Source organism: Branchiostoma lanceolatum, chromosome 2 (genome assembly GCF_035083965.1).
Source record: "Branchiostoma lanceolatum isolate klBraLanc5 chromosome 2, klBraLanc5.hap2, whole genome shotgun sequence".
Taxonomy (NCBI): Eukaryota; Metazoa; Chordata; class Leptocardii; order Amphioxiformes; family Branchiostomatidae; genus Branchiostoma; species Branchiostoma lanceolatum.
In genome coordinates this window covers 5498780-5519405 of record NC_089723.1, presented here as the reverse complement: position 1 = coordinate 5519405, position 20626 = coordinate 5498780, and the positions used below count along the sequence as shown (strand labels likewise).

Genomic DNA, 20626 nt, shown 5'->3' with positions numbered 1-20626 from the left:
TATCCTTATCAAGACTACTGTGTTTATCATTGTCTTTCAAAGATAATAGTGAGCTTACTGTGCCAACACTTTCAGCTTGAAAATTGTCAAATATATATGCCCTAAATCAGCAATTTACACAATCCAGGCTTAACAAAACTGTCCTTGGTACTGAATCATTGTTTTACACCACATGAACTTAACTAACCTGTCCTTGGTGCTGAATAATCAATTTGCACCATTCAAACTTGACTAAACTCTCCTTGTTACTGAATTATCGGTCTACCCCATCCAAACTTAACTAACTTGTCCTTGGTACTGAATTATTGTTTTACACCACATGAACTTAACTAACCTGTCCTTGGTACTTAATCGTCAATTTACACCTTTAAAACTTGACTAAACTCTCCTTGTTACTGAATTATCAGTCTACCCCACCGAGACTCAACTAACCTGTCCTTGGTACCGAATCATTAACTTGTGGCATCCAAACTTAGCAAGCCTGTCCTTGGTACTAAATTATTGGTTTAACCATCCAAACATAACTAACCTGTACTTGGTACTGAATTCACAGTTTACAATTTCCAAATTCAGCCACTCCTAAACTGTGAGTTACCAAGTATTTGCGTTGCTATACAGAATGTTGTGCTACCACATAAGTGATGCAAAAAGATACAAACTGGTAACATTACTACGGCCAAGCCTTCCATGATAACTAACTGCACTCTTTCTAGATGACTGCGTGAAGTACCTGAGGCATATAACCCTTTTGCTGGCTGCTACCTTAACTTTATTACACTTATTTTTCAAAGGCTAGGACAGTCTGTGATCGTAACTCCTGCAATGGTTGAATATAGATGGTGAGAGAGATTGTAGTGTGTGGACTGAGAGTGGTTTGGTCTCATATGTAGTTGACATATTGTGATGGTAGCCGTTAGTGTTCCTGTCCAACGTACAGATACTTCCATCCAGTAAAACGCAAGCTAAAATTACACATAGAATCAGATGAATATTGTCAACTTCTGCCCAAACTGCACATCTAACAGATATATCACACCCTACAGAACATCATGGGTAGCATTAAGTGCTTCTTTCCACTTGAATTGCTGGCCATCTGAGGACAGGTGTAGGAATCTGGAGTATTGACCTCATTTTTTGGCAAATTTATTGCTTTTTCTACTTTCCCAATGCTACTCTGAAGTGCTAAGAATTATTGCAAACATGCATAAACATTTCATACAGTATCCGCATGGATTCCATCAGCCTCTATAGTGTTTCAAATCATATCAGACTTATTTTGATGTGCAAAGCTTTTAAACTGGTCGATAAGCATATATCATGCCCTGGTACACAGAATGATCCATGATTCTATCTAGCCATAACACTGTAGAAGAAAAATACAACCTTCTCATTGGACATCTTTATTCACGGCCACTGACTGTGCCTCCGGGTAGTTTTGTCTCCACTCAATCTCCTTGCCTTGACGCAAATCTTCACAGCGGTGTTTTCCTGTTAGAACCGAATCTTAAAGAAAGCTATTACTCGTATGACGTCAAAGCAGTGAGGTCAACAACCTGCTTACGATAAGACAAGGATTGTTGAGAGGGTTTGAAGTCGTGCCCATACATGTATATTGAACGTGCCATTGTATGATTCATGAATTACTGGTTTCATCTGTTAAGTTTATTAAGAAATGAGTATTCATATTCCAATGACAAAGCAGGTACTTTGTCTTTGTCAATAGATTTAAAAATCTGTTGCCTGAACCGCGTCATTGATTACAAAGCATTGTTGACGTCAGCACTCACTTGATTCATCAATACACATGATGATATTTCCATATAAATATAAGACAAAAACAACTTCAAACAACACTACTGTAAATGCAGAAATGCTCGCGGTGAACTCTTTGCCGCAAACTTAAAACCACCACAAAGAGCCGTTCTATTGTGTGACTACTATTGTTTCAAACGCAACCTCAAAACCACTGCGAAAACTCCATTTTCTCCCTACCGCGAAATTAAATCCCCGCAAACATTTCTGCATTTACAGTATTATAACAAGTGAAAGTTATTGGTGTGAGAACCAGCCACGTTTGAAGATGTGTTGTGATCTCACTCATCTTAATACATGTAACAACATGAGGCATAGCTCTTTGTTGGCTGTAGTATAGAGAACGTGGGACATGAAAGAAAACTTGGATACTTGACAATCCTTCATCCTTTTGCATCAAAAACAGTCCTGCGGCAAACAGCTTACAAAAGACCCACACTCAACCGTTATCAGTTCTCTAAAATCTCTAATCAGTGTAAAACACATGATCAAGATGCAAATGAATGTATTTGGGGCAGGTTTATCGTGTTATATCCTTAATTGCCTCATGTCGGACCATAAAACACAAACAGCGTCCCACTCACAGCACAAAGAAACATGCTGACGCACCTCAAGCAGTATTTAACTGGAACAGAGCTGATAGTAGATAACAGAAATAGGTTCATGGTGGTGCATTTTCAACAGATGATATCTGAGGGTATTTGAAGAACTACTTCTTAAGGCTGTAGATCTTCTTATCATCTTAAGGCAGCAGCATCATATTGTAAACCACTTTTCCATGGCTGGGGTCTGGGTAGTATGGATGCCTGATGACTCCATTTAAGAAAAAAAGCCATGAATATCATTCGGTAATCTTTTTACTGATTGTTTGAATAAAGTCATGGTCCATATGAGTATTCCTTTGTCAGCAAATTTGTCAAAATTAGGGCACATAGCAGACATCTGGTCCCTTTTTTCAGCCATAGAATTATTTTTACAGGGAGATTATTGGGAAGACTTTTTTTCAGAATTGTTTTGCTCATAATTATTATTCAAAGGGCCAGCATTCCTGACCTAACCTACAAATGGGAAACAATTTGTAGAAGTTCTCATTTGTCAATGTCATTTCAGACACAATGGGTCATTAGGTAACACCAGCATTCAGGGTGGAACATACTAGGCCAAATATCATTCTGGATCATAAGCTAGTCAGCTAAATTTGATTCCAAACAGGATGTAATGTTATAGCGTTACATATTGGAATGAATGTTATCTTCAAGTCGGTTCTCAGAGGTCCCGGGTTCGAATCCCCTGGCGCCACCGATGCTGTGCCCTTGGGAAAAAGCACTTTACACGACTTTCCTCACTCCACCCGAGTGTAAAAACGGGTATATTATGTGTGGGTCACGACACTAGCAATAGCTGCCTGTGTCCCACGTTTATTGCACTGTTGCAATTATAATCGAATCAAAAGGGAAAGTTTAGAAAAGTCAGATATTGCTGATATCATATTTTGGGCACGTAAGTTTGCTTCATCATTTATCCCTGCAGCTATAGGGTGGATCAGCTTAACAGCTCAATCCTATGGTTGACATACTACAAACAATAAAGCTAAGCAGAGGCACGCCTGGCTTTACTGAAGCACAGATGGTGGAATTGATGTGAATGGAAAAAGGTTTAGGCCCTCATTTTCCCCCAGTCGGCGTTTGCCCGCAATATTGGATGGCCCTCCCCCGCAAAAATCCATACCAAGTAGATCAGGGATGTTATAAAGTGCACTGGCCGCTCATTTGGTTCGAAGGAAGACATCGTTAGATGTCAAGTAGATGATGATTGGTTGAGAGAAGTGGAGAAATGAAGTTACAAAAAAAAGTAACTTGAGGCCGGGAATAAAGCTGATCTGCATATTAAGTTAGCCTTTGGCACACTGAAGTTGCCGTTTGGTACCCCATTCTCTATTGGTTACAGAGTTAGGCAGCAGGGAGAAGGTTAAGAGTTATTAGAGAGTGTTAAACCGGCCTTACACAAATATGTAACGTTATGAGTACTTGCCTATAAAAACTTTGGGAAGGGCAAGCACACTCAACATTGGAAAATTCTTACTTGATGTTAGACTTTGTCCAAATATTGAAGAGCAGCTTTTGAAAAAAAACTAGAAAAGTTAGAAAGCAACATAATCGGTGGTCACCACACTGGCTATCAGATCATAGTGCTTTTAAAGTACAGTAGAAGGCCTTTCATGTGGGCTGAGCACAGAGTGCACTTTGAAGGCGAAATGTCAGGGCACTTGCATGCCCCTTCTTTTCAAAGTACCTTTTATATGACATTGTGCATCTGCATGGAAATTTAAGTACCTGCACTTAAAAAGCGCTGTCTAATTTCGGTGAGTAGAGTGTGTAGTCCAGTGGCTAGTGACCTAATAACTGGGCCAAGAAGTTCAAATCCAAGTTGTTTGTTGCCCACCTAACATGCACGCCACTGGAAAGGGTTACAGCCTTTTGGATGGGATGCTAAGCCATGGTCCACTGTTCATTGTACTTGTCAAAAAGAGCTAGGAGAATTTTCCATAATGAACTTGTAACCTGCATAGTGTCTGTCTTCGCTGTTACAATCAGTGGAAGAATAGCTTATCTGTTCATTAAGTTCATCAGGCTAAACTTGTTTGAGATCACTTTCTTTCTTTTAGTAGCTTTGCTATGCTGTCTACAGAGTAAAACATCTTTGTTCATCACCTCATTGACATCCTCTTCATACAGACCCTTGTAGTTCCTAGTAGCACATTGGGCAGCAAGTTTTCTTGCTGTTTCAGTAGCAGGGTATATCTTTACAGGGAGGGGCTGCTAGTCCTTCCCCTTTAATGTGCACGATGTATCTCTTTGAACACGACCCTATTGTACGTCCCTTCCAAAAGACTGTGTAGCCGCAGGATTGAACCAGGGTCTTCCAGTTAATAGTTGAGCTAGAGATATCCCAGTTGACATCCTCTATCTCAAACACGAGACCCTCATTTTACGTCCCTTCTGAAAGACGGTGCAGCCCCAACCAAGATGCCCTTGCCAGGATTGAACCAAGGTCTTCCAATTACCAACTAATTGGAACCGGGACCTGTTACCAGTTAAGCTACAGATACATCCCATTTGACACCCTCTACCTGAAACACGGGACACTCATTTTACATCTCTTCAAAAAGATAGTGCAGCCCCAACCAAGATGCCCTTCCTAGGATTGAACTAGTTACCAACTATTTGGAACTGGGACATGTTATAAGTTACTACAGAGACTGTTGACATCCTCTACATGATCTAATTGAATTCAATGATGACATTATACCCAGCCTTGACACCAACATCAGACTATATCTAGCACCTCATTCATTAGTGCAATCAACAGAAGACAGGATCCCCAGTCTCCTCGGCACCCTGCCAATTACTCTCACTCCCACGTTTCGCACCTCATTAAAGGTCTGCCACTGACAAAGTATTAAAACTAAAGCTTCTCTTGGCTGTGATTCACAACAGGGTTAGAAGAGGTAATCCAGGAAAGTGTTAAAGGTAGAGCTGGTCAAAATCTGGTCAACTTTATTTTCTCCAGTCTGTATGAGTCAAAGCAATCTTTTCCCGTTCCATGCTTGTTTATATGGGAGCCCATGTTGTTAGATTTGTTTTTAGAGATCTTTCTTAATCTTTATCTTAGGGAAATACATTTTTATCAATTTCATGTAATTTTTGGGGACAGAAAGGACAAAATCTTTGTCCATCCCAACAAGCAAATTTCTGTCCCAGGATGGAGGGACAGATCTTGGAGACAGTCTTGGTGTGAATGTTTATCATTTTGACAATAGCATTCTTAAATCTTGTTTCACAAAGGCAGGAATATTGTTGGCAGTAACATAGTCATAACAATCTGATTGCATTATTTAGCACTATCACATTGTAACGTTCCTATCATGGCAATGTATGGACAAGCAAATCCCTCACAACTACGTCCTCCAACCCCCTGCCTTATATTGACTGACAGTTTTTATGGAGGTGTCAACCTGTATGCTGGACTTCATTCATCAGACCAATCAATGGAAAAGCGATATCCCTCCTCTCCAAAGCATTTTAAGCATTAACCTCTGCACCAGGGGAGTGATGTTTGTATGGACAGCAGCCAAAAGTGTGTAATATCACAGGGATTGGGCGACTTCTGGTAGCAGGCCAAGTTGTATGATATGAGTGTGCGCTTGCAATTGACTTTCGATGTCTACGTTTTGACTTTTGCTGGTCAGGGTAAAAGTGTTTTTATTGAAAGAGAAGCATTAGAGCTGACAAAAATTTGGAAGAAATTGTGTAATTTTAGAGAAGTATGGAGTAAGTTTGACGTCTCTTAAGGAAACTTTTATGAGCATAAAGACCTTTTGTATAAGAAGATTTCCCTGCTAAGACCTCCAGATGATAGGATACACAAGAAAACAGTTACTCAAGCAACTGGGTAGATATTAGAAACTGTCAAACTGGTTTTAAGCTGGTGATCTACAAATCTTGCCCAGTCACTGATGAAAAGTAGTGGATGCTACCTGAAATATGTGACCATTCTCAAAATCATACCAGTTGATTTGAGTAACTATTTTCTTGCATTTTACATGTAGATTGTATTTAATATGCTTCATTGTTAGTCAAGCCTACTTCCTGCCCTCTACTGACCTGTAATGGTACATACATGTGCTTTCTCTCCAGTAGTTAAAATCATCTTTGTAATGGGGCAGAAAGTTAGTCATTTTCCCCTATGAAACTTTGCAGTGAAAAAGGTACCCGCCTCATGGCCCCTGTCCTTGGTGCTAGTTTGATGGCTGTTATTTTGGTAATTCTGTTATTTGGATAATTCCTGCTGAAAAAAAGCTTAAAATTCATACTACATCTACTTTGTACTCCACTCCAATATTTGGACTCACCTACCATGAAATATATCCCGAAATGGGTAATTATATTAATATTCAGCAATATGATGTATAAGCTTAACACTAATTGCAATTTTGTAATGTAGTCGTGTAATTGAAATGTCTTCGACAGACGTTCATTACAGCTATTTACCACTTTGATAGTGTAGTGCCGCTCACTGATATGGCTGGTTTGCTTTCTAAATTATACTTTACCCATTTCAAATTGAGTCATCAAAAACAAAGTATGGAATCTTTCCTTATCCAGTAAATGAAACCAAACAGCCTGCAACATAATGTTACCAAAATCACATTCCTAATTTTACCAATAGCTGCGTTGTAGTGTTTCCATTTAATTGTAAATTACCTAGGAATTTCAGACACCAGCTATAATGTACATGTCTGAGATTTGCTAATAAAAGCCGTCGTACCTTAAAAAAAGCAGTAATTGTTAAACCAGAAGTCACGTTTCTGTTTCAAAGTTGCTCATGAATTGGAAATGAAATTTCAGCTTATCCCATCAACTTGCTAATAATAACATTTTATGGCTCCACTGTTCAGGGGCCCTGCTGCAATGCAGCATGTACATGTATGATATACGGTGTACCGAAACCTAGCCCAAGGGTAGAGGAAGCCACGGTGATCCCTCCACAGCCTCTTCTTGAAACTTTCATTCCCTTGCACACCTCCAGGGCACATGTATAAAATCCCTACAAGATACCGGATCACGAGAGTATGAATGCGACGTTGCCATCATTTCGCCATGGATGGATCTTCAGTCCTTTACTCTATTAGCTTTTCGTGTACAGACTTGATGAAAAAGTTGTGCTTGGATGAATCTCTGCCTACACCGCTCTCAAAAGTCATTAAGCAGAATTCTCAAGGGGCCAAAAGAAGTTAGAGCATCCTCCCACACAAAACCATGCACAGAATTGTAAGCAACACACCTAGAGAGACGTTGAATGTATCAAATGACATGTGAAGGATCGGGAGCAGAAAATGGTTATGACGTTTCACAGAAAGGAAAATTGATTTTCCACTATCATCCTTCATGATAATACATTTGTCAAGTACTTTTTGGCACAAAATCAGTGTTTCCAAAGCTAGCAGACACTGCAAGTCTAGTCATTGTTGTAGATTGAAGGTTAGCCTCCCACACGAAACCATGCACATAATAGTAACACATCTTGTAAGACGCTGACTATATCAAATGATATGTGAAGGATGGAGACCAGAAAATGGTGATGACGTTTCACAGAAAGGAAAATTGATTTTCCACTATCATCCCTCATGATAATACATTTGTCAAGTACTTTTTTTCTCATTTCCAAAGCTAGCGGACACTACAACTCTAGTCATTATTGTAGTTAGCCTCCCACACAAAACCATGCACAGAATTGTAAAATGACACATCTTGAGAGATGTTGACTGCATAAAATGACATGATGGAGACTGAAAAATTTTAATGACATTTCACAGTAAAGCCAAAATTCAACGAACTTCAAATGAATTTTTCCCTCATGATAATACATTTGGCAAGTGATTCTTTTGCAAAAAATCGAAACTAGCAGAAACTGCAACGCTAGTCATTGTTGTTGATGAAGGTTAGACATCCAGGTCATAAGATAAACAAGGTAACAGTTACTTAAGCAGCTGGACAGATTTTGGAAATGGTCAGGCAGCCTACACTAACTACATAGTTTTTGGTTAAATAGCTTTTGGACTGCAGATCTTGCTCTGTGTCAATGACGAAAGGTAGTGGATGCTACCTAAACATCTGATTGTTTCCAAAATTTATCCAGGTGTTTAATTAACTGTTCCCTGGCGTAGTTATTATTGTGAACACTTTTTAAGTACTGAGGCACCCATTGAGAATGCAGCAGGCTTATCCCTGCCAATGGCAAGAGTAGAATATACAGTACTGTAGATGTTAAGGCTTTTCAGTATTCCAAGGTTGAACCGATTCTTATCCAATTACCATGTGAATGGTAGTTGCACACTGAGTCCTCTACTGGCTGATTGCCTATAACTGGAGTAATTTTAGAGTATATAGGATGAACTGAATGCAACGACCACTCCAGGACTAGCTGCGGGGCAAGGATAGGTTAACCGGTGAATACTGAACACCCATTACATTCTGTTTACGTTGACCCTTTCTGACCTAAACTCCCTCAAAGGTGCCCCAAGACCTGCTAATCACGCTCCTCAAGATTCCCACCTGATGTCCTTACTTTCTCTTTCCATCTACTTCTTTTCCCCTGGCGATATAGAAACATTTGGTGGTTATGCGTTCTAAGCATCGATGCCACCTTACATGACCTGACAAGTTAATGCAACCATCAAAAGAATATTTTCTGTAGACTTACAGTGACCCTTCACTTGTACGGGTGACCCTTGGCGTTCACCCCTCTTGTGCGAGCAAACAAGTTTATCTGGCGAATCTTAGAAAGTCACAAAGGCAAAGCAGACACATTAAAGGGCCTTTCAACATATCAAGGCAAACTTTAAAATATGGCATCATGCAGAAATAACTACCTTCTAAAAGATCTAATCATTATCATTACACATGATAGTGTGGCGTAAGAATGACATTCAACTGTACTGTTGAATAAAAGTTACTGCTTGCTTTTACACTAGACCAAATACATGAATTATTATGTCAGTTTCTAAAGAAACATGATGTTCTTGTTCTTTCACTCCTAAGCCTTTTACTGAATAACATGTTACCGATAACCAACATTGATGACATAGATTGCAAGAAATGGCACTGACATAATACCATCTTTTTTCCTGCCAACTTATCAAACTTCTCGAAGTGATTGATCAATGGCTTCACCGTTACCATGGAAACGGTGACGTCAATGTGTGATCTCAGGGGAGGCCGTGAAAGATGAGCACTCAGGGTAGTTGACAGCGGTATGAATTCTAAAGGGGAGATGTCATATCATTAGGATAGAGCAATCTCAGAGGACCTTCTCCAGCAAAAATCTTCTCTGGGAATAAAAGTTTATCTAAATCAAAGTTGTCTCTATTGCAGCCTCTACCAGGCCCCGCGGATGGCTGGAAAAGTTGTTGAAATTGGCCGAATAGAGTGAATAGTATGCTAAGGGAGTCGGCTACGGAGAGGGGGTCCAGTATGCCATCCTACAGCGGCAAACTGTACCCCAATAGCAGACTAACTCCTCTTGCATATTTTTCTGTCTATTTGGCCAGTTTCTACTCTTTCCAGTCGCTTCTGAAGCCTGGTAGAGGCTACTTCTATTGCTTCACATAAACCTGTCTACACAATGGTTGGGCAGTGTAAATCTCATATACAGGAAGTAATAGATCACGTACATCTCAAATATTGTTCCTTCGATTGTCCGGTAGATTATGTTGACAGTACATATTAGTAATAGACGGTGTGACATTAAACTGATCTGCTGAAGAAAAGTTGCTTTACACTAGAGCAAAATACAGGAATTGAAATGTCAATTTCTAATTAAAACATGATGTTCCTGTTCCGTCAATGGTGGTAGACATTAAGCTGTACTGTAGAAGAAGAGTTGCTGCTTGCTAGGCCAAATACAGGACTTAAGCTGTCAATGTCTCAAAAACATGATGTTCCTGTACTTAAGTCTTGTGTAACGACTGACATCTTGAATCTTCTTCCTGAGTTTGTCTGGTAGAGGATGTTGACTGTACATATACAAATGTAAGTGTAGATGGTGGTAACGTTAGACATTAAGCTGTACTGTTGAAAAAAAGTGCTACTTGCTTTCCACTAAACAAAACACAGGAATTATGATGTCAATTTCTAAAGAAAATTTGATGTTCCTGTTCTTTCACTCTTAACCTTCTCCCTGCTGCCTAACTCTGTAACCGATAAAGAATAGGGTGCCAAACGGCTACTTCAGTGTGCTAAAGTTTAAGCCTTGTGTAACGAAGTTTACATCTTGAATCTGTTTGGTAGTTGACAGTATTCTATTGACTGATGGAGGACTCAGAGGACGATATGGATAATAAATATTCAACTCCATCCGTCTAACACTATCAGACCACCCACTGGTTGTAGAGCTTTGTAGTCCAACACTCTTTCATACAATCGATCATACCTTCTTGTGTTATACTGTCCATGAACAGTCAAAGTTTGATCAAGCCTGAAAACATCATTGACATTTTTTAAGTTTAACCCCCCTCCCACTGGACCCGCGGCAAGCTGGCGGCGTTGCTGTGTCCTTAACTGGATTTCTGTTACCCTTGACTTAATGGGAATACCGGGTATCATTCAAAAGTCCAAGTATGACCAAAAAAGACAACAAAACAGACAAAGCTTAAAAAGATTGTTTTTTCTGTCTATGAAATTCGTTGAATGCTTTGTCAATTCGATTGGCTGCAGCGACGCCGCCAGTGTGCCGCGGGTCCAGTGAGAGGGGGGGGGGGGGGCTTTACAGAAAAACTAATGCAAGAGTAACTTGAAAGAACACTGTTGATACATGTACGGATATCACTAGCTGTGGTCCCAAGCTGTTCTTTACATCAAAATATTATTAACAGGTGTTATGAGCCTTAGGCAAAAAAGACAGCATATTATTTATTTCATCCCGGGAGTCTAGTATGGCACAGCTTGACAAACTGTTTCTTTGCTTTTACCTGACGTGAGGGTAGATCATAGAATCTGATATGCATGAGTTGACATATATATAATGTATATGGTACATGTACATGTCCTTGCTTTGCTATATGGATCAAATCCCTGAGATCCGTGGGAGGAGGTTTGATCCCGGGGTTGGCCCCAGCTTGGACAATGTTGTATGGGATTCGTCATTTCTGATGGTAACGTAGCGGCCCTGTGTATGAGGGAGCTTCAGGAGTGTGCCTCAGGCATCAAATCTCTGCACGTAAAAGAACAAAACACACTGGTATTGAGAAGAGTACCCCTGGTGTGCTTGACTATAAAATACTCTAGCCGTGGCAAAGACGCAATGCACTACTTGCTGCATGAAAAATCATCATGCTTCAAAATCTAATAATTCTGTCAACATATTACAATCCCTTGGAACAGTGGTCTCAACTGAGGAAAATGGTTGGTGACTTGGGGTGATTGCTTCAGACAATTAAGAGGGTCTTAACTATGTAAAATTGGATGGGACTGTTTTAATCATATGTGGTCTATGACTATAGGTTGTTGGCTGCGCCAGTCCCCTAAGAAAACTGATGAAAATGGTTGGTGACTCTGGGTGGTTCTTCCAGACAATTAAAAGGGTCTTAACTATGTAAAATTGGACAGAACTATTTTAATCATTAAACTTCGTCTATGGCTGGAGGTGGTTAGCTGGCCAGTTTTGAGTGTATCAAGTAATCTTTAAGGCCCAATACATGGAGCTTATGGCGGAAAGTAACTGTAAATGCAGAAATGTTTGCGGGGATTTAATTTCGCGGTAGGCAGAAAATGAGAGTGTTTGCAGTGGTTTTGAGTTGCGTTTGAAACAGTAGTAGCGCTATAGTCACACAATGGAACATCTTTTCGGGGTGTTTTTAAGTTCGCGGCAAAGAGTTTAATGCAAACACCTCAAACATAAACCACCGCAAATATTTCTGCATTTACAGTAGTTCACACGTTGTAACACAGTGCTGTGATTGGAGCACAAAGCGTTTCCTGCATCCTCCTTTGTCATCATCTACTCAACATTCAATGGCCTTGCTGACCCCAATACATATTGGATGCAAACCCTGGCCTCAATGCTAAGACATAGAGAATCAATACTACATTACTCCATGTGATCTCCAAGCAGATGCAGAAAGGCAAAATTGTAACTTTTCTAAAGCTCCTGGTCCCAAAGAGCACCAGGCTTTTCTACCATGGTCTTGAGAACATTACAATTTTGCCTTTTTACATCTGCTTGGAGATAAATGTCCACTACCTTATGTATGGTTTCTTGTCTTGCTAACAGTTTACCTTTAACCTTTAGTATGTTAATGGCAACTCCTTACCTCAAGCATTGGTTCGGCAATATAATTCATTAAAACATATATTTTGTTTTAAAAGATTAGTGTGAATATGTGTGTGTAACAGCAGACACTCCATTTCTAAAATGTTTGGTATTTTTCTTTGGTGTGTGCAAAGAAATGATAAACAACTTTGCTTGATGATATTTCACCACAGTCATTCATAAAACCATTGGCTATACACATTTCTTGTTGGTCTACTACTAGGCACTTAATGTTTCTCTGATATTGCTGTATTAACAAGTCACATTTTCCTTTTCTACAGGAGTGGCGCATTACACCAAGATTCTTGAGGGAGTGGAGGAAGATGCCTATTTCGATGAAGTAAGTCTGATCTTTTTCTTGATTTCTACCAGCAGGCTCACATAACAAAATAACAATGTAGACTTAATGATTACAATAGTCCCAAGTGTATACATGTTAAAACAGCATTTGATAGAATTAGGTTTAGTGCAATAGGTATCATTGCCATAGGCACCTGCAGTACCTAGCAGAGCAGATTGGGGGCGTTTGTGATGTTGCTGCAGCTTTGATGATCTGACACTTTGTATGGACCTCAGTTGGAATTGGTTTGGCTAGTCAGCTACTAATTAATTCATTTGAACACAGGCGATTGATCCATATTTCAATGATATCAAAACTGCATCGAGCTATGCTAAATGATTTTGCTTCTCCAAACATTTTGGAAGAAATCTGCATTTATTTTGAATAAAAGTTTCAGAGATGTTTTTTCCATCATTTTAAACTAATGATACATCAGTTCAAGTGCAAATATCTTACACTCAATTCAAACTCTGCAGACGACAGTACTGTATATCTCTTGACGTTTATAACTAATGATGCCTCAGAGTACAAACGTTTAGCATTGTACTATGATTACTCCCAACACAGATGAGCTTTCATTGATAATGATGCTTCAGTTCAAGTGCAAATATCTGTCACTCATTCAAAACTCTGCTGACAACGGTACCGCAAATCCATAATCTCTTGACGCTGAATGAAGCTTGATCTATCACAGTTTGCAACTGTACGAGTTTTCTGGTACGTTGGATGCATGATTTAGAAGCCGTACTCAGGTGCGTCTATTGGAAACCCTTAGCAGCTGTCCCACACAAGATGGTGTTGAATGGACCTTCTTCAAAAGGGATCAAATAAATCTGTCTGGATATGCAGCTTGTATTCTTCATCATGTCATACCTGGGCCGAGAAAACGTTTGATACAGGTATTCCGGACCGGACTTGGGGGTATCACATGGACTTCCATAGAATATTTAGATTGCATTTCGAGTGCGCTGAGTGCGCCGCTGTTGAACATTCCAATACTGGATTCCGACGTTGAAATGTGCGGCTGTTACAATTTTTTGTTCGAGAACACCAACTTTTCTCAAACTTTCGCATTGGCATGTGTTTTCTCGGGTGGGCATGACATAAATAAAATACAACACAGTGTATTCCTCATAACCCTTGGTCCCAGCCCTACCACAGTCGAGCTGGTACCTCGGGTGATATGGACCAACCCGTGTTTTATTCTATATGTACAAACCTGGTGTGTTGCACATTATATACATGTAGGTCCTTGGTTACATCACAAAACAGTTTGACAGGTATGCAGACAAACAAATGTGACCTCTCAGAAGAGATTGCTCATTTCCTAAAGACTCAGGAGTTGGACAGTTGAAAATTTTGTCCATTTTTTTCTGTTGGAAATTACAGTTCAACTTTACTTCAGATTAGAAGTGACTGCAAGTTTTTCTGGCATGACAGATGCCTAATTTCCAAAATGTAGAAGCTGTACTCAGGTGCACTTATTGGAAACCCTGAGCAACTGTCCCACTCAAGCTAGTGTTGGATGGACCTTCTTCGGAAACGAGGTCACAGGTCACATCACATCCATTACAGAAGCCTTATTCTCTCGTTCCGTCCGTCTTTCATAGTAGTTGATGGAGAAAAGATGGACACATGGCATAGTAACTTAAAGGATGGTTGTGCAAAGTTGGTGTCCAACAGCAAAAGAAATTGAAGGAGTACTGTAAATGCGTTTAAGTTTACATTGTTTTAATTTCATGGCAGGGAGAAAATGGGGTGTTCGTGGTGGTTTAAAGTCCAAGTTTGAGACAATAATGGAGGATGGCAAAAAATTTCACGGTGGGGTGGTTTTAAGTTCGCGGCGAAGAGCTTACCGTAAAAAACGCGAACAAAAAGCCACCACGAACATTTCTGCATTAAATTTTTATAGTATACATGCATGACAATTGCAAGCTAAGCATAACCCTGTATAATGGGTCCAGAAAACACTGCTATTGGAACACAGCATTACAAGACCTCTTGACCAAAAATGTTGTCCAAATCAATCCTACATAAAACACAACATGTGCCTGAGTAATCTGATTGTCTCAGGACTCTGTAGTATAATAGATCTTGATATCACGGTCTTTGAACAGTCATCAACTGAAAGTTTCCAACGTGAATTAGTATTCTGGATGGCCCATGTCCTTGAAAAGAAAATCCTTTGCCTAATGCTGCGGTACTTGTTCACAAAAGCTCTAGATAAAAGATAAGGAAGAGATGCTTCTGGATTTCCTCTGAGAGCCAGTGTGTCAGTCTGTGATGTATCAATCAGGATGAAGGTGCATTTAGGCAAAGCAAGTCAAAGTCCTGTCTGCACCAGATGGTGCATAGGGCAGAACCCAACTCCATTTTTGTAGTCCTTGGGCCGCACAGCTTTGTGCAATCACTACAAAAGGGGGCTAGTCTTGTGTGTGTGTTAGGGCTCTGGTGCCCCATCTTGAAAAATACTGTAATTCTTTTTCTTTCACCGTAACTTTCTGTTCACTGTTTTCAAAGTCACCTCTGTACCGTGAACTTATCATCACCGTGAAAAACCTGTTGAAATCATTTTTGATTCCTTCACACATCCGTTCTGTAAATCACTTGCCGCCACCGTGAAGTTACAGTTCAGTGAAAATGTCTATTTTTCTTACACTGTGAAATTTTGCCACTGTGAAGATAAAGTGAATTACAGTATGTCATCAACAGATTAGCAGTGACTTCTAGTGTTGGTAGTTCAAAAAAGGACCAGCAAGTGTGACTTTTTGAATATTTGAGAACAAAATGAATCAAAAATGTCTTTCTAATGCCATTTGGGTGATTTTTTACCTTCTAATATCTGATGTTAAATCTTTACTCATAAAAACAAAGTGCCCCAAGTTGAAAAATATGTCAACAGATAACCAGTGACTCCTAGTATTGTTAGGATTATTTTGGATTTTCAGGACCAGCAAAACCGACTTCTCGAATATTTGAGAAACATATTTTTCATACCATTTGGTTGATTTGAATATTTCCAACCGCCTAATATCTGATGTTAAATCACCTTACTCATAAAAACAAAATGACGTCAAACTTAACTTCCCCAATGGCAGTGTCTGTCTGAGTTGGCCTTTCTGAAATCAATCACTGTCTGCCAACAAATTAACAAAACATATCCCCTGATCCTTAAAACACACATTGAACATTACCTTCCTTTATGAAATGTGTATCCCTGGCTTGGAACATACCTCCGGGTACTATGAGCAGACTTACATGTGATATACTTGGCTCCATACTGCTCATTATGTCCAAGCTGCGACGGCGCTGTGGATTTTCCGAGACAGTTGCCTTGAGGGAAACAACATGAGACATGGTCAAATGTCCGTTTCGATGGCCTGCGGTCTAACTGGGAATAAAAGGCCGATCCGATATTGCCACTCAGCTCATAACTCTTGTGTGTACAATGTATAACAGACTACAGACAAAACTTGGAGAAAAGGCAATGGTATGGAAGATTTATGGAAAGGTGGAACATTGTCCCTACCGTATCATCTGTGGGTTTTTGTATGAAATGCCAGACATCTATTTTGTAAAGGGCAGTGATAAGAACTGTGCTCCCATTAGCGCTGGAAGTATCTCATTGGAATGTAGTTGTCTAATCCTTGCGTCGAGGGGAATTTAGTTAATGACCCATGCATGAACACTTTGATGTCTCGTTAGTGGGTTCTACGATGACTGCAGACAGTCTGTCTGCTTCAGAATCCTGACGATCTACCAAATTTGCTCAGAAGAATGTAGTGGATATTTCGTGATGACAAGGGATTGTTGAGAACAGACAGAATACAAAGAATGTATATCTTCTAGGTATCATGTAATTTGCATACATATCAACTCTTGAATAAAATATATCAAATCATTGGACTCTATCCCTGAGGTTTGTCTCTTTCAGAATCCTGACAAGTAAAAACAATCTACCAAGTTCGCTCAGAAGAATGTCGTAAATATTCTGTGATGACAAGGGATTGTTTAGATGCTGAGAACAGACAGAATACCAAGAATGTATATCTTCTAGTACTTATGATTTGCATATATATCAACTCTTAAATATGCGATCAAATAGTTATCCCTGAAGAAGTATGTCTCTTTCAGAATCCTGACAACTAAAAACAATCCATCAAATTTGTTCAGAAGAATGTAGACAGAATACCAATAATGTATATCTTCTAGTAATCATGTAATTTGCATACATAGCAACTCTTTAGTAAGAGATTAAATCATTGGACTCTGAGGTATGTCTCTTTCAGAATCCTGACAATTAAAAATGATCTACCAAATTGCTCAGAAGAATGTCGTACATATTCTGTGACAAGGGTTGTTTAAACGTTGAGGAAACAGAATATCAAGAGTATATATATTCTAGTACTCATTATTGCATGTCAACCAGCTGTTATTATGTATTTCTGTGCATAGCTTGCTAAGAAGAGTTAAGTAATTATTTAATCCCCAAGAGCAAAAAGACATTGGCCTAAAGATGTTCCATCTGTATCAATCATGTAATTTGCATACATACCAACCCCTAACTAAGAGATTAAATGGACTCTTAGATGATCCCTGAGGTACTGAGCATAAGACAACTTAATTATGTTTTCTCCTGCTTGGGGTGAATAGATAGGGTTAAATACAGTCTCATCATAATGATGACAATGCTTGATACAAACCAAAATGAAAATTCTAGCTGGGAACTCTTTGATATAACCTTTTCCCTACTGCCTTAGACCATACAACCAATATAAATTTTGTACCAAACAGCTTTAACTTTTAGCTTGCTAAGGTAGCCGGTTGGCACCAAATTTGTATTGGTTAAGGGGTTATGGCAGCAGGGAGAAGGTTAAATAGCAGAATAAAGGTGTTTGACAGCTAATAAAGTCAAGATTCTTCCGATCCATGCGTCCGAGTGTATTACAGAAGAGGTGTTATGAGAAAAGTTTTCTGGCTAAGGTCCAATATTCATAACTTTTACCTAACAAAATTCCTGGTTAAAAATCCTTCACAGAAGCAGCTGGTATATACACACCAAAATATGTATTATCTCGGGACTTATATATAACCTTCTCTCTCCTACACATTTGGTCTCAAGATGCTTCCCTGTGTATTGCAAATCTGAAGAAGACTTAGTGTTATGAGAAAGTTTTCTGGATTAAATGTCCAAGACTCGTAACTTTTCCCTTACACAATCTCCAGTTAATTATTACAGGAGCAGCTTGGACACTTCTGATTGGTAATGTTAACGTTACACACCAAAATGAGAATTCTTGCTGGGGACCTTCAAATAAGTTAAACCTTCTCTCTTCTACAAATTTGGTACCAAACAGCTACCTTAAAGATAGCAGACTGAAGGACAGGAAATAAAGTCAAGATTCTTCCCTGTGTCAAAGAGTATTACAAATCTGAAGAAGACTTAGTGTTGTGAGAAAAGTTTTCTGGATAACGTCCAAGACTCATAACTTTTACTCATAAAATTCTCAGTTAAAAATCATGCACAGGAGCAGCTTGGACACTCCTGATCGGTAACGTTAAACATCAAAATAAGAATTGTAACTGGGGACTTTCATTAAACCTTCTCTCAGCTACAAATTTGGTACCAATCTGTTTTAAAATAGCACACTGAAGGACAGCTAACAAAGTCAAGATACTTCCCTTTGTCAAAGTGTAATTACAAATCTGAAGAAGACTTAGTGTTATGAGAAAAGTTTTCTGGATACTAGTAACGTCCAAGACTCATAACTTTTACTCATGAAATTGTCAGTTAGTAATCTGTCGGAAGGGCCAGCTGCTCCGCGCCATAAGGTATTCCATCAGTCATAGCTGTGCCTTAGAGACAGGAAAGATTTCAGCGTCTCAATCATGACGTCTACGGGGAAGACGAAGAGATACTAAGTGCATTAAAGTTCGTGTGGTTTTGATTTCGCTGTAGGGAGAAAATGGAGTGTTCGCGGTGGTTTTAAGTTTGCGGCAGTGCTATAGTAACATACTGCTACTGTAACAGTATTGGACAGAAATGTTCGTGGTGGTTTTAAGCTCGCTGAGAAACAGTCACCGCAAAAACCGTGAACACTAAACCACCGCAAACATTTCTGCATTTTAATATAGTACTGTAAATGCATTTAACGTTAAGTTTGTGTGGTTTTAATTTCGCGGGAGAAAATGGAGTGTTTGTGGTTGTTTTGAGTTTGCGTTTGAAACAATAGTATTGCTACAGAAACACCAGTGAGAAAATGTTCAATGGTTTAAAGTTTGCGACAAAAAGCTTACCGCAAACATAAAACCACTGCAAACATTTCTACATTTACAGTACCTTCGAGGAAAGGGCTTATTAACTGGCTCCTTTCTGATTTGAGTCAAGGTACCATGGAATTAGCAGTAAAGCATTTGGTACATTTGTGCACAGATGGATCGAAGACTGAGACAAATTGTAAATAGCAAGGAGCAAAGTTCAGGCTCAAGGAAAGTTATGTAACAAATCATTGAAAAGAGAAGTACCTGTGTGCATTAGGTGGAATCCACTCAACGATCAAAGCACTTTATGTCTAGCAGGGCACTCACAACGGTACTGGAGTACGGTACAACAAGGAAGAAAACAAGATGAAGAAAATATTAATGTAGACATGTCTGCAAATTGGATAAGACCAAAAAAGATTCATAGATAGATAAATGTGTTCACAATGGCAACGACTAAATGAAACACACACTGCCATTCGTCAGAGAAATTATGGTAATATCATACTATATCAGGACCTGGTGTATGTTCTTATGCAAAAGTCTGTTGTATACTACATGATGCAAATCGGTATGTGAACTTTCACATCCTCCTCATTGTAATCTGTGCATCCTTATCATTGGACACTTGCCCTCTCTTTCAACATTTCATCCTTCTCCCCACTGCTTATCTCCATAACGTCTTCCCTCATGACCTCAATAAAAAGTAGCCTGCAGGGCGATTTTAGCTTCTCATGAATAGACAAAGCTTTAAACAAACAATCAAAAGCTAATGGTTAAATGTTCTTTTTTCCCCAGACATTTGAATGGCCGGTTGCCAGCCCCATCGAGGGTAACGAGTACGTGGAAGTCCAGGTCTACAACTACAGCAAGGTCTTCAGCAACAGGTGGGCATCTATATGAATTTGAATCTGTGTATACAGCCACTGCCTTTCAGGGTGACATACCAGCTTTGCTGGCACGCTGCAAGGCAGCAGCTGGCAACATATAGCATACTCATGATAAAATGAACCAACTCAAGTAACTGTTTACATTTTGTAGCTGGTATACATGTAACTACCTTTCAGCACAACACACCAGCTTTGTTGGCATCTAGCGCGGCAGCAACTGGTTTTAATTAAGTTATATTACACAGAATGATCTGTCACACTGACCCTTTCCACATCTAGCCAAATGGCGCAAGACACGGAAATAAAGTTTTCATTCATTCATTCATTCTAGCCTGACTAAATCGCGCTCCTAGCAGCCGGCACGACTGTAACCACCCCCTAGACGAGGGCAGGGGGTCATAAACCTCAGCCAGCGAGAGATTGTGCTAAACACAGGCTATTCCACATCTAACTA

At 39.5% G+C, this 20626-nt stretch overlaps 1 protein-coding gene across 7 annotated transcripts in view; it reads left to right on the top strand.

Annotated features, from left to right (window-relative positions):
* The window catches only part of LOC136427239 (otoferlin-like), a 216536-nt gene that overhangs the window by 46567 nt on the left and 149343 nt on the right, over positions 1 to 20626 (top strand). For all 7 annotated transcript variants that reach the window (XM_066416028.1, XM_066416032.1, XM_066416031.1 and 4 more), the window contains exons 2-3: positions 12963 to 13021; positions 20081 to 20169. In XM_066416028.1, the coding sequence (XP_066272125.1) occupies positions 12963 to 13021; positions 20081 to 20169 (148 nt within the window). The remainder of the gene's footprint in view (positions 1 to 12962; positions 13022 to 20080; positions 20170 to 20626) is intronic.